Genomic DNA, 15,535 nt, shown 5'->3' on the forward strand with positions numbered 1-15,535 from the left:
TTGTAGACCTCAAAAAATGGGATGTATTTTAGCCTTGAAAAACCTCAAACATTGAGGAAGAACTAGTATTCTAGCGCATAGATAAAACCAGAACATTTTCACGAAGTTTGCGTTTGTACCAAGGTTCGAATCAAGGAATATGCAGGTAGCTACTTCTAATTATAAGTTTAAAAAAACAAATAAACAAAAAAAAAACAACCAAAGGAGCATTTGAATGTCGCAAGTAAATCAAATCATCAATGCATTTTGCTCATCACCTGTTTGTTTCATATGTGCATTTTTTGTCAGCACTTGATTGGAACTAGCAGCTTTGCAATTTCAGTAAATGTTGTATAATCATACCATGGATAACCTGCAAGTGATTACAATCAGAAAGACTGCCTATTTAAATCATATTCACTTCGCAGGGGCACCAAAACACCTGATCAGTTCAAAGAAATCACAGAATGTAATATGGCATCTGCTACTATTTCACATTAATAGACAATGACATTCAAGTAGACAAAACAGAAACTAAATTCAAACTCTAGAATATCTTAATGAAAAAAAACCAAATGTTAAGAAGGCAGCTACATAATAAGTCTAGAGATTTAAGCCCCATCTGGCTGGATGAAAGGATTCGCAATCTCATCAGTTCCATCAGTAGGTGATACAAGCATCACGGCAGTTCCCCTACACACCTGCAATAGAACCAACAACAAATATTTAACCAAGAATTCTTCAAAGTAATGCAACTTCTCTTCTCGTCTTTCGGGATAGGAAAAGTATATACAACTTTTGAATGGCACTTCTAAGCATACTTCCCAAGATATTTTATCCAATTTTATATACAAGAAGCGGTACTCCTTAAATAAAATCCACCTCACATGATGCACCACCAATTTCCATCAAACCTTTTGAATCAAAACATCAGAAAAACTATATAACAGCCAAAACTTCACTAATATAATTTTCAATTTTCTGAAAATTGAAAATTATGAGACGGTATTTTTATTCTTTAGTATTTCTGGCTAGGAAAAAAAAAAAAACAGAACAGAATTCTGGTGTTTCTCTAAAAATTGGTTCTTTTTTAACTCTTTTTTTTTTCCTGAAAATAGTTCCTGAGAACAATGAACTTAAAAATTTTCAATTCTATTTTCTGTTTTACGTGACTCCTAGAACAGAAAACTGTTTTCAAAAACTCCAACAAATACAAAGCCCATAATAACTCTTGTTTCCCATTTAAGTGTTGAGAAAAGAGAATTTGCAGTATCAAAACCTAAAGACTCGTGCATAATTTGATGCTCTCCCAAAGATGCAGCAAAACTTGTTGCCTACTTAATAAAAAAAATTTTAAAAAACAAAAAGAAACAATGCAAAGCTTCATTTATGAAACCAAATTTCTTGTTGAACATACCAAGCTATTGAACTTTTATAAAAGGAGCCCACTACATATAAAACTTGTTATATATGTCCCGCCTAAGGTATTTCATGGTTTCAGTTAGTCTAAATACTCCAGTTCTTTACCCCAATTAAAACTTAATCAAAACAAAAATGCAAGAATTTTCCAATTCAGATTTTTTTAAAAAATCCCATTGAGGATTTTCCACAAAAATTAAAAATCTTTGCAGTACATTAAAGATAAGAACTCCATTGCAAATTTTATGTTCAAATTTTAATGACTACAGAGAACATACGATTAAGCCAAGACGCCTGGTCTGATCAGTAGTCTTCAGTGGATCATCTGGATCTGCAGCAAAAGCACAAGTCGAAATCATTATTCCCGCACTCAAATCAGAAGCTAATGCTTTATTCAGAGTTGGTTTGACAAATATTTGTAGACTGAAGGAAAAAACATAGTACTGCCCAAACCTAATCCAAGACAAACAATTTCTTAAAATGATTATGGCATTTATCTGTAGTTATGAAGACTATCTCTAAGAGTGCACATGTTGCTGAGTGCACATTTTGGCAGCCATTACATAGCAAGAGAGATTCCAAGTACAACAATGAAAGCGAAGCCCTGAGCCCAAATTCAAAGCTTCAAATGCAAAGATGACTTCATAAATGGTCACCCCTTTAACGTAAAAGTTGTAGGCTTCCAACACTCGATTGGTGTGGGGACGACAAACATTCACTACTCTGATTAAGCTCTCATGATTAGCCAACAGCTAAGTCAACATTTGACAATCACATGATTATGCATAAGCCACCATAAGTTACATAGAAGGTCCACCATAAACCATGGATGACAACTAAATTTGTCCAAAGCTCGCACTTGGACAGTAGAAAATATCAGTTTGTGTATGCAACTGAAGTGTTCAAGACATCATATAAATCAGTAAGAAGCAGTGTTGCCTTGACCAAGTTGCTAGCTGATCTCACACCAGCCTCAGGTTACTTATAAAGCTCCATTGAATGAATCAACTTTTCCCTCTGAACAAGGGTCAATGGTTCAGGGAAAAGCCTATCTCAGAGATGTTCAAAAACGGGAAAAATATCGTTCGAAAACTCGCATTAGCTCGTTTTGGAAAGTTGAAAGAATCACTTGCAACCAGAAACTCAGATGAACGTAGAAAACGAAAACGAGGTCTTTTGATAAATAAAGAACAGGACTCAGACACTGACCAAAAAAGAGTACGCATGTCTGGAGCTTCTCAAGCAAAAATTAGACTAACACCAGTTCAATATCGATATACACATGGAAAATGAAAGAAAGATTAATAGCCTCACATCACAACTACCATTCTAACCCAAACTTCTTGTGAGCTTCCAAGTTCTTGTATTTCTTCTTAATGTTGCTTGGAATCAAACAGATCATAAAGGAACATAAGGTTGCATTATTGACACACCACAAACAAATCATAATTGATCTCCAGAAACCATTACAGCTCAAAAGGGAATACAAAGACCAAGGAAAGCACGGGTGCGGGTACGAGTATGGTACGGGTACGAGTGCGAGTATGCTGATTCGACAAAACTCAAAAAAAGTATGATACGGGTACGGCTGCGGTACGCCGATATATATATATATATTATATAATTATGGTTAAAGGATACAACCTACAAATTAAAATTAAATATCAAAACTAAAAAGAGAACTATTCATTTTCCTATAATTTAAAACCATTAAGCGTTAAAAATAATATTTGTGAAATCTCTCACTTTGACATGTTATGCACTGTGAATTTGTTATCATAATTTATTTTTAAAATCTTTCTTTTTGCTCATCAATTTGCTATTTTTATAGGGTGAGACCAAAGAAATAACAGGAGACCAAAGAAAGATTTAAAGTTAATTGCCAACAGTAAAGGAAAAAAAAATTCTCAATTGAGACAGGTTGTCAATTGCAATTTGCATAATACATAAAATTACATTATTCCCAACCACTACTAATTAACTAATACCGTATCAATTTTTAATGTTTTGTGCATAAACTTTAAAAGTTCGTTATGATTAAAGATTTTATAAAGAAATTCTAGGAGGATATGAAGCAAAAGCATAATGCATAGTCATACACAGAACTGCCCTTTATAGGCCTTGTTCTTTTTTTTTTGTTCAAATTGCTTTTTAAAAACATCAAAATCATTTGTTGATATGCTTATCCTATTCATACAAATAGACAGGACAACAGAGAAACATCAAAATTGCTGATCTGTAAGGGCACAAAAAAAAAAAAAAAAAAAAAAAATTGGCCCTGGCGTACCCACGCCGCACCTGAATGAACCAAATGTACCGGACCCCCTTTTGCCGTACCCGGTACGCGTACCCATGGCGTACCCACGCCATACCCGAATGAACCAAACGTATCAGACCCCCTTTTGCCGTACCCGGTACGCATGCAGCCGTACCGTTACACGTACCCGGTACTCGTACGGCACTTTTTAGAGTACCCGTGCTTCATAGACAAAGACTGACGAGAAGGAAAATGAACAGAACATAGTATCCAAAAGAAATGCATTTTCTGATTGACAAAGTTAGACAAAGTAGGTGAAGCTGTGAAAGTATTTAACGGTTAGTACAATGAGATGGTTAATAAAGTGGAATGTAGATCTAAAACAAAATTGATGTAGGATGAAGCCCAATTGATCTAGTACAGTGGAATGTAGCTCTACCATTTCATAAAATATTTTCCAATAAAGTAGGATTCCTAGATAACATCAATGCATAGATGCATGGAAAACACATGCAAAATAGAAAAGTGCATATTATGATTTTTTGAGAAAGAGAAACTTCTAGTAATTTAGCAAATCCAAGTCTTGCTGAACAACTGCTTGTAATGCTCAATTATTTTCTTTACCATTTCTTCTACTAACAAGGAAAACTAACTATTCTTTCTTTCTTTTAATCAAGGAAAAAATGAAATTGAAAAGAAAACCATGTTTAGCTAATCTTAGAAAATGCTTGTTTGTATATGAATACACACGTGCTCAAACAGACACATGTTAAGAATACGCCATCAGATAGTTACCTCTTAGGAACTCTACGGCTTCATCCAAAACAAGGTTCAATAATTGATCATATCCTTTCAGGGTCCCTGTCACTGTACAGTAAAGGATATCTTATAAGTTGTCATCTTGAATAAAAATTACTCGTGTATTCAAGTTGAATAAAAAAAAATTGCAATTCTTTTCAGCATAAACCCCACAAAATGAAGTATACAACAAGAAACCAAAATAAATGCTGTTTGAAGTTACCAAAATTGATAATAAAAAAACAGAAAGTATGTGCAAGGAGGAATTCATTGATGGCTCAATAAGGGAGAAGATGTCTGTTTGATTGCAAATTCACATGGAGCGCATTTTAAACACTTCGTAATAAATTTCAGGGTTGAATTTGATCCTATTTTCAAGTCTTGTTGTATGTTTACTTTAATAACAAACAACCTTTAGTCATTTCCATCCAAATGAACGCTTATTCATAAGACTTGCATAAGAAGTAAGGCAAAGAAAAGTTACAGCGAAGTAACTGACAGGATAATGCAAAGTGAGAGGGGGGAAGTTAAATTGCACTGAAGAACAATGCATACTAATCTCACGTATTGAGAAACATTAGTAGAATTTTTATACATTCAAGTCATAGATGACCTTGTTCGGTAGTGTGCGGGTCTAAGAAGCACGGACACGTGACACACCATGAACACGCTGACACATAAATTTTCAAAATATGTAGGATGCACCTGGGGACACGTGCTAAATATATAATTTTATATATTTATTATGTCATGTATAAAGATAAATAATTTTACATATTTATTTATTTTTTTATTTTTTTTTTGATAAATCATAATTTTATATATTTATTATGTCATATATAAAGATAAATAATTGTTATATGTCATATTTATGGATATTTAATTCAAAGACAATATAGTTTTTAAAGTTTAAAATACGAGAATAGGTATAAATTTACATTGTTTTTGTTTTATCATTAGATTGTAAGTTATTTTATTCAAATTTGTAATGTGTTTCGTGTGCGTCTAAGTGTTGGGAAGTGTTCAACGAGTGTCGTGTCGTGTCGTGTCATGCCGGTGTCCGACACGGTGTTGGATACGGCATATTACCTTCTTAGAAGTGTCTGTACTTCTTAGGTGTGGATCCTAATAAAAATTGGACACTAACTACTCAACTACAAAGCTAACTAGATCACAATTAGTTGGTGTGGGAGGGCACTGCTCCATTGCTCAAAGGTGGTGACTATGAAGCACGGATACTTCAAAAAGGGAGACATATATGTATCGTACCCATATCGGATACCAAAACTCCTTGGATACTCGTAGATACGTATCGAATACGTATTAAAAGTATCGAATACTTCTTAATTATTTTTTCATTAATTTTGGAGTATCAGATACTTAATTTTGAAGTATTGGATACTCCAAGTCACGTATTATTCCTAATACTTTGTTTAGTTCTTTGATAAGAAGAATATAATGAGAGTTAAAGCAATAGAATTTGACAAATTGATACATCCTTATTATTTCATGCATGTCCCCTACAACTACATAGAAAGTAAGGATTAACAAGAGAATCTAACGATAGTAAAATTAAATATCAATAAATAAATAAGTGAACCTGAATACAACATTTTTACAAGTGAGAGCGATGAACACAAGATTGATAAACTCACTAGCGCAAATTTTAGATTGTGGAAGACGCAAATTGAAGATTATCTATACTAGAAGGAATTGTATTTGCCTCTCGAACGACAGAAACCAGATGGGTTCAAAGAGACAGAGTAGGCTCTCCTAAACAAACACACATTGGGAGTTGTTCTGTTGATGTTGGCTTCTAACGTTGCATTAAACATAGCGAACAAGAAAAGCACAACAATTACCTTGGCAACTCTTGTGAATATGTATGGAAAGTCCTCTCCCTCAAATAAGATTTACCTAATGCACAGATTGTTCAATCTGAGAACAGAAGAAGGTAGTTCAATGGCTGAGCATCTGAACAAATTTAACACAAAGGTAACTCAATTGAGTTCTATAAAATTGAATTTGATGATGCGTTTAGGGCTTTGACTCTTCTATCCATTTCGCCAAAAAAGAAAGAATGGTATTGTAACGGCGGTGAGCAATTCTTTAGGTTAATCGAAATTGAATTACAATGATATTCGAGACTAAATTATGAGTCAAGAAATTCGTAGAAGAAAATTAGGAAAAATATCATGGTTTATTCTTTAATACAGATGCCAAAGGAAGATCAATCAAGAATAACTTGAACCGTAACATATCAAAACCCAAACACATGAGTTAGTAAGTCAAGAACAAGAACAAAAATTGCTAGAACTGTGAAAAGAAAAGGCATCTGAAGGGAAATTGTTTGACATCAAAGAACAATAGGGTAATCAAAATAAAAAATTTGCAAATGCTACAACAAAGGAGATTCATGATGCTTTGATTTTGAGTGTTGAGTGTTGACAGTCCAATTGAATCTTGGATGTTGGATTTTGGGAATCCTTTCATTCTATTTCACACTAAGACATCATGAATAACTATCCGTGGTGATTTTTGGAAGTTTTATGTAGCTGGTGATGAACCGTTGAATTTTGTACGTAAAGAGGAAGTTAATCAGGTTGCCAAATGAGTTTGTTTGAAAAACACACAATGCTAGACATTTACCCGAGTTGAAGCAAAAATTTGATTTATGTAGGACACCTTGATGATGAAAGTCATGTAGTAATCTTCATGGATAGATTGTGGAAAATAACCAAATGAGTCATGGTTGTTGCTGGTGGTAATCATGACTATGAACAACAAAAATGCAATGGCAATTGCTGATGAAAGGAAAATTCAAATTTGTGACATCATAGGCTTGGGCATATAAGAAAAAGAGGGATAAAGGTACTTCTTTTGAAAGGGAAGTTGTCAGGTTTGAAAGAGGATTAAATTTTCAAAGGTTGGCAGGAAACAAAAGATATAAAAATTGAAATGGTTCATAGTGATATATGGAGACTTGCACCAATTTCACCTCTTGAGGATACACGTTGGATTGCCCAAAAAATGTTTTGGGCAAATGCAGTCAACGCTACAACATATCTAATAAATCACAATCCATTTGTTCTTCAAGATGGAGGATTACTAGAGGCTTAGAGTGAGAAAGAGGTAAATTTTTCACTTAAAAGTCCTTGGTTGCCTCTCATATGTGCATATAGATTCTGTTGACACAAGCAAGCTTGATCTGGAATCTGTTAAATGTACTTTTGTAAGGTATGGCATTAATGAGTTCGGTTATTAGTTTTTGGGGAAGACAAAAATTGAAAAATAATTAATGAGAACATAATGTATAAGAAAAAGTTCGTTGCAAAATCAAATACTTGTCGTGAGCATGTTGAGTTAGAGAAAATTATAAAGATTATGTGAATAGTAGGGTTCAAAATCATTCCAAAATACTCATAGGTTTGGTTTGGGACAGACTTCTAGAGTGTGTAGGACTACACATCATTATTCCCCTTCTAATTATTACTTGTTATTTGACAATGGTGGGTTAGAGAGTCAACTATGCAGAATTACATGGATTCACTCCCGACAAATTGGACATGAGAGCTGATAGAATTACCGAAGGACAAGAAAACTTTGCATAACAAATGGTCAAAAAGGAATATGATGGGAGTAAACAATACAAGTCTAGACTAGTTGCAAAAGAATTTTAGCAAAAGGAGGGCATAGACTACAATGAAATTCTTTTCAATTGTAAAGTTGACAACAATTACATTAGTGTTGGAAATAGTGGCCACTGAGGATTTGCACCTTGAGCAAATGGATGCGAATATAACTTTCCTCCATGATGATTTGGAAGAGAAAATTTATATAAAACCACCACAAGTTTTCCTAGCACGAGGCAAGGAAGAACTAGTATTAAAGCTTTAAAAGAGCTTGTATCGCTTGAAACAGGCCCGAGGCAATGGTAGAAGAAGTTTGATGGATTCATGTGCAAGCAATGGTTTCACAAGACGCTAGGCAGATCATTCTTGTTATATAAGAGGCTTAACAATAACTACATTATTTTCCTTTTGTACGTGGATGATGTGGTTATTGTAGGCTCTATCTAGCATTCAAAAGATAAATAAGCCAAAGAAGCTATTGTTCAATCAATTTGCAATCAGGATCTTGAAGCTGCTAATCAGATTCTTTGTATAAGGACTCACAGGGACAATGAAAGCTATTTTGAAGTTCTCACAAGTTAAGTATGTCAAGAAGGTTCTCAACAGGTTCAGCACGTGCAGCGCAAAACCAGTGAGCAACCTGTTGGCTAGTCACTTTAGACTTACCAAGGACCAGCCACTGAAGACCAAACAATGGTTTGTATTGGGTCAAACATAACACATGCAATCAAAGCTATGAAGCACAGATACTTCAAAAAGGGAGACGTATCGGATACTTAACGGATACCAATACTCCTTGGACACTAGCGAATACATATCGGATACTTATTTTGAAGTATCGGATACTCAAAGTCATATATTACTTCCAATACTTTGTTTAGTTCTTTGATAAGAGGAATATAGTGAGAGTTTAAGTAATAGAATTTGTCAAATTGATGAATCCGTATTGTCTCTCTCACTTCTCTCTCGCTCACTCTGTCACTCTCTCATGTTTCTTCTCTTTGCTTTCGTTCTTTTTTTGGTGTTGACATGTAAAGATAATGTTTAATTTTGCTTTTAATTTTGGACGTTTTATGAATGTTTGAACACTCTTAGCTTAATAGAAATCCCCCTATTTATTAATTTACTTTAGGTTTTAATTTCATGCATATTACATTATTAAAATTATAAAAAATAATTTTTTTTACAAACGTATCCCGCCGTACCCATATCCTACTTTTTCAGATTTTGTTGTATAGCCCTATCCGTATCCCTGCTTCCTAGAATCAAAGTCCTGAGCACAGGTACATGCATAATCTAAGCAAACTATATTGGAAGGCAGTAAAATGGATCCTCAGACATTTAAGCGTAAAGAGGTAGCACTTTTTTTCAAACGAACCTATATAGCATTCATGGCTATGCTGACGCAGACTTAATTGGTGATGTGGATAACATGAGTAGTACTTGTTATGTTTACACATTGAGCCGTACAACAGTGAGCTAGGTTTCTCAATTGCTAAAGATTGTGACTCTCTTTGCTACAGAAGCTGAGTAGGTTGCTATTACTGAAGCTAGTAAGGAGATGACTTGGTTATAGAGTTTTCTAGAAGAATTGGGTAAGAAGCAGGAGAGCAGTGTTCTATAAAACAATAATTAGAGTGTTATTCATCTTGTGAAGAATCCGACGTTTCATTTTACAATAAAACACTCAATTGTAGTATCATTTAATTTTTCATTTGTCAATGATGGAATATTGTCTCTCAAGAAGATTTGTGGTATTAAGAATCCAATAGATATGTTATCCAAGATAATCGCCATTAAGAAACTAAAATTATGCACAACTTCAATTGATATTCATTTTTTAGGATAAAAGATTGAATCATTGTAGTGTTTTTTCTTTGCGATAGAGATGTTGGAATTTGGAGCCTAGTAGTAGTAGGTGTTAACAGTCTCCAAGTGGGAGACTGTTGTAGACTCAACCATGGATCTATCTAGTTAGGTGTTACATACTAATCTCATGTATTGAGAAACACTAGTCGAATTTTTATGTACTTAAATCACAGACGACTAATGAACACAATAAATTACTACACTTACTTTGCATAAATGGACATACCTAGATTTTCTATGGCTCCTCCATAGCTGCTCGCGTTAAATTTCTCTACACATTTGATTATTACACCTATACAAAGTCACAGCTAGATGGCAGAGAGCAAAGCATATAGATGTTGAAAAGAGAGAAAGAAGGGTGCCACCCAACAACATATCCAAAATGTTGGGGTCAAGCTTGATAACCTAAATTGAGCTTTGTAACACAATCCCCAATTTGTAAGTTAAATTTAAACTATACCACCAAAAGAAGATAGTTGGTAAACCCTAGGCTCGTTGATGAAAGTAGTGCTTTTAGAGCAAGGATGTTTACTAAGCCCAAGCCCTCGTGCTTTGATTATGTAGGCCCATTTTAGACCTCCATAATTACATTTAAAGTCGTATCAAATCAATTTATGCTTCACTCAAGTTTATTTGTTGCTAGATCAATATTCTATATATTTTATTATTTTGAGCATGGATCATAGAGGTCACCTATGGCTCATAATTTGAGTCATTATATGTGGTTTTTAAATGGTTTGCATGCATTTTAATATAACAAAATTCATAAATTTCAAGTTTAGGAGTCCTGGGCAGAATAGGTGATTACCTAGTTGCTTCTATATAACAAATAACCAGCGTAACCTTTCAAATGCAATTGAGACTGGCTTAGGGAACTTTTCATAGCCTTTGAAGCTTCTTAGAATTGCGTGATGCAATGCAACTTGAACACTTGGTATGATGCCTAGGAGTTTTACATGTGATTCCAATACTATATTCTTCCCCTTCTCTCTCTCTCTCTCTCCCCATTTTTGTATTGCCTCGCAATAACCTGCAATCAGAAGAACTATATTCTTAGCCTTGGTGAAGTCCACATTAATGAGCCCAATGATCTCCACCATCAAAGAACTAACCCAAGCCAGCTAAATTTTAAAAACGAAAAAAATACTATTCAGAGTATTGTTTGCAGGCCAAAAGTCAGTCCCAAAATTGTGTCTTTTTAGAGTTTCCATGACTAGTTAAACCCTCAAACCACCGCTAGGCTATGCCTTTTAACAACCTAAAAATCCATATCTGCTGACACTTCGATCAATTGAAAATCAACCACAATAAGTTACATAGAAGCCCTCTCACCATGGCCCTGCATCAATTTTGGCAACAGAGTTTGCAAGAATGTGTGCTTTCCACTCATCCTACATTGCACCTAGATACAATTTCTTACTGCTTCCCAGTTTTCTGCATTTTTTCCTCCTAGTAGTTTCCCACATTTATTCCAGAGCAATGCTTATTGCAGCCCTTTCCTCTGTCATATCCAACCCCACTTCCCAAATTCAAAAATTAAATAACACTGTGAAAAGCATGTTCAAGTTATGGCTTCAAGACAATGACAACCAATGCAGAGGATGTAATGAAGGATCATCTAATTTTCAGCACCAAATACGGTTTACGTTAATGTTGGAAAAGTGACTAGATGATTAGGACAGATTAGGCAAGGGTATTGGGGTTTGATTTATTGTTAATAGGGACTCAACAGTGAGTTTAATAAGAGGTTAAAGACAAATCTAACAAGAAGTTCGGCTACTGCAGAAAAAACCTCTAAGGAGAGTGAGAGAATAGAAGAGAAGATGGGCAAGGAAAGATACTTGACCTATTCTCTGGGTTCACTCAAACCCTAAATCTGACCCAACTAAATACCTAAGCCCACTAACCCAAAACAAATCACCTGGCAGCTCACTTACATTCCACAGTAAAAATAAAAAACTGCCCCTGATATAAAAAATAAACAAAGAAAGAAAAACATAAAAACAACTACAGAAAAATAGAACACTTAACATCCTAAGCAAGATCAACACCACCTTTAAGGACTGGGCATAAATTCAATTTTTTCAAATGCCATGCTTTTGTCTCACCCTAACTATAGCCTTATAAGAAATCTTTCCTTTATCACATAGAATAATACCAATACTTAAATGATCCCCATATTGAACAACATGGCCAAAAATGTAACCTGAAACCAGAAAAGCCTGATATGTGGAAACTTTCCCTTCTAAGGAGATGTCATCACAGACTATGGAGAATAGAAAAAAGAACATGTGAAGGTCAAAAATATTGGCAAGCAGAATTCTCCCTTCTAGGGAAATGTTATCCTAGTTCACAGACCACCAAATACAAAAAAAGGATATCTGAAGAAAAACTAGGATAAACAAAAACAAATTTTGTATTGTCAATATGCGCATTGCTAACACCAAAGTTTATAGAGGTTCACAGTATAAGAATGCATAAGATACTACCCTACAATCTACCTTCTCTTCATTTTTATTTTTTTTCTCAGACATATAAGTTGTATCACAAAGTTAATAATAAGTTTCTATCAAAACATCATAATATTATTAACACAAATAACAACAACAACGGTAAAAATGACATGCAGACTAGCATTAACCTTGTCTTCCACCAGTAAGCTTGACTTGGACACCCTTGTCAACAAACTTTGCCAAATCCAAGACTGTCTCTTTCCTGCCCGACTGAAATAAGGATAAATTAAAAACATGTAAACTAAAACCAAAGATATACTTAGACAGTGAAATAAACTAAAGGCATGATTTAGCAACATTTAGGGTCTTTTGGTTCTCGTTTACTGCTTCTGTTTAAATTTCAGAAGAGATGGTATTCTGTTAATCTCTAAAATCACATTACACATGCCTACAAAAAAATCTGTCTAGAAAATAAAGCACAAAAAAGGACGATACAAATTCACTGGGGTTCCACAACCAAATGTTTGCAGTTAGAGCAGCAACAGGAACAAATCTAGTGGAGGTCATAAGGTTGTTCTTGTTTCTCATCATTTTTTGAGGCAGTCTGGTGCAGTGGTAGAACATGATGTCGAACTCAATGTTTTAAAAGGCTCTAGGCGCACCGAGGGGATAAGGTCTCCTATAGCCTAAGGGTGAGGCGCGAGGCACGAGGTGAGGCGCATGCCTCACCAAAGCGAAGCGCAAGTAGTAGAAGAAAAGCAAAATTATAAAATAGGCTAACTTTTCGACATAACAAATATATATAGAATTTCAAAAATCATAACCATTTCTGATAATCTTTAAACATAACATTCAATCTTCTAAAAATTAGGAATATAATATCCAACAAAAGATATAAAACATAACAATCTTTTATCACTTTCTACTCTCTTTTGACCACGTTTGGTCATTTTATATTGAAGAGTTTTGAATCCCTATAGGTATGTCTACAAAAAAAGCACTTAATCAACAGTTCGAGTAGAAATATAGGTAAAGCCCATGAAACCCACGCCTAGCACCTCGGAGAAAGCCCTCGTCTCAGCGCCACCTCGCCTCAACCTGTTCGAAGCGCAAGGCTGCGCCTTAACGCCTCCCACACGTGCCTTTTAAACCACTAGAACTAGTAAGTACAGACGTATAATTTTTTTTTTTTTTTAACAAAACAAATGTGGAATGATTGGGTTGTATAATTTCAACAATTCTATTGGCAGTGGTCATCATGTTTTAGATGTTGCCGTGTGATATGCCCATTAAAACAAAATATGAGACACAGTACTCATGTGGCTATATTTACCGTATTTAAAAGAGTCAATCTTCCTTTCTTTTATCATAATTACTTGTTAATGAACTTTTTGTTCACGCCAAATGCGTTATATAATGTAAAATTGCATTCATACAAATTGAAATTCCAAACATTTATACACCCACACGTCAGGAAAATATATATATATAGAGAGAGAGAGAGGGGTACCATTCTACCGAGTGATCAGGGTACTCTTTCAATCTTTTAAGAGAAATGATCTCACAAATACAACCAATCTTGAAATTGTGAAGTTGCAGAGCCCAAACTCAAGCCTGCAAGTATCAAATTGCAGCCTCAAAATGCCTGAAAATTGAGAATTGAAAACGCAACCAACAAAGGACAATACATATTTCTAAAACTCTCGTAATGGGTTTTATCAAAAATCACCAAAACCCTAGAATAATACATAAGACTTACAATTACACTGCATACAGAAAAACAAATGAACGAATTGAACAACTGAAATACTAATTGCTGGCTTCATAATGATCTCACGCAAAGAAACCTAATACCCAAAACTAGCTGATGAATGAACAGCAATTAAGAATAGTGAGGGAGATAAGCATGAGTGAACAGATTTGAGAGTGTGTGGATGGAAACCTACAGTTTGGTGGAATGGCGAAACAAATAGAGAAGCGTGCCCTAGCCCCCTCCTGGATTATCTCTCTCTTCTTTCCCGCTTCGCTTTGCACAAAATGAGTCAAAGGCGCACTCAGACTCCACCGTCAAGACCAACGTATGTCACGCAAGGTTTTCAAGGACGGGTGAGTAAACCGGGAAACCATCGGTGCACAGGTTACCGGTTCACCAATCGGGTTAAAATCGGATCGTGATGTTATAATGTTGTAATATGTCATAGTTTTTTTAAATTATAAATTTATTTCTATTGCCTATTATAAAAGTGTAAAGGATTATCATATTTTTTACTTTTTATGTATTCTATAAATATCTTTCTAAATTTATTAAACATCATTAAAATCACAAATAATTACAGACATTGTACGGGGAGCAAATATTCCGCCTAGCCCGTACTCCTTTCTACCAAGCTCCTTGTTCGTCCGATCGACTTGTGAACACAATGGCGGTGAGCTACCCGGCGGTATGTGGCCGGAAAACCCCTTTCGACGGTCAAGTTAGCACACACTCAGAGATAGAGAGAGAGGAGAGACTTGAATGTATAGATTTATCTCACCAAATTATGTTTCATCCTCAGCATGGGGGGCGCAGACACGCTTATATACTTTTTGCGCCCAAATCTGCTCCCATTAGTCTCTTGACACGTGGTGCTGCTCTCCCATCTGTTAGCACAAATCCTGCAATCACCACCTAACCAAACCGTCAGGCTATATTAGCGGAACCCGGCAGACCGGCGGAACCACCTCGGCCTTTCACGATCGCGCTGCGCAGCGTACCCGAGTGCTCCACTCGCCGAACTCCAGAACGACCGAACTCGGTTGCATTCCGACAAAGTCGAGTTCAAGATAGGTCGAGCCAGCAAACCGAAGGCCTTCCTGCCGCGCTAAACGTGTGAACCGTGGAATCCAGCATGGCAAGCAATCACCTCGGCCAAGCAACTCAAGTAGCTCGGTTCTCTACATAGACAAGCCCAAGTAGCTCGGTCCCAATATGGTCCTGGGCCTCAATCGAGCAAAACCTTATCAGGACAAGCCCAAGCTATCCCGGCTCAAACATGTTCGGCCCCTCATTTTGCCCGGCCTTTACCATGGCCCATTCCAACTCATAAATCTCCCTCTCAATTGCCCCTAAATTCCGTCCGCGCAAGCGT

At 35.6% G+C, this 15,535-nt stretch overlaps 1 protein-coding gene across 1 annotated transcript; it reads right to left on the reverse strand.

Moving 5' to 3' along the window:
• Window positions 1–291: 291 nt before the first annotated feature.
• EMB2816 (Small nuclear ribonucleoprotein family protein) lies at window positions 292–14,573 on the reverse strand. Its single transcript, XM_028213346.2, has 6 exons — window positions 14,354–14,573; window positions 13,918–14,021; window positions 12,596–12,677; window positions 4,451–4,522; window positions 1,677–1,729; window positions 292–680 (listed from the first exon to the last, which is right to left on the reverse strand). The coding sequence occupies exons 2-6, from the start codon at window positions 13,918–13,920 to the stop codon at window positions 591–593; spliced, it is 300 nt and encodes a 99-aa protein (XP_028069147.1). The 5' UTR covers window positions 13,921–14,021; window positions 14,354–14,573; the 3' UTR covers window positions 292–590.
• Window positions 14,574–15,535: the final 962 nt, after the last annotated feature.

The sequence above is a fragment of the Camellia sinensis genome, chromosome 2, assembly GCF_055761805.1.
Source record: "Camellia sinensis isolate YWXY chromosome 2, ASM5576180v1, whole genome shotgun sequence".
NCBI lineage: Eukaryota > Viridiplantae > Streptophyta > Magnoliopsida > Ericales > Theaceae > Camellia > Camellia sinensis.

Coding starts and splice junctions, on each gene's coding strand:
- EMB2816 (XM_028213346.2), bottom strand. Junction 4,523..12,595: donor GCTTACTGGTGGAAGACAAG/GTTAATGCTAGT, acceptor TTTACTGTACAG/TGACAGGGACCCTGAAAGGA. Junction 681..1,676: donor CCAGGCGTCTTGGCTTAATC/GTATGTTCTCTG, acceptor GTTCTATTGCAG/GTGTGTAGGGGAACTGCCGT.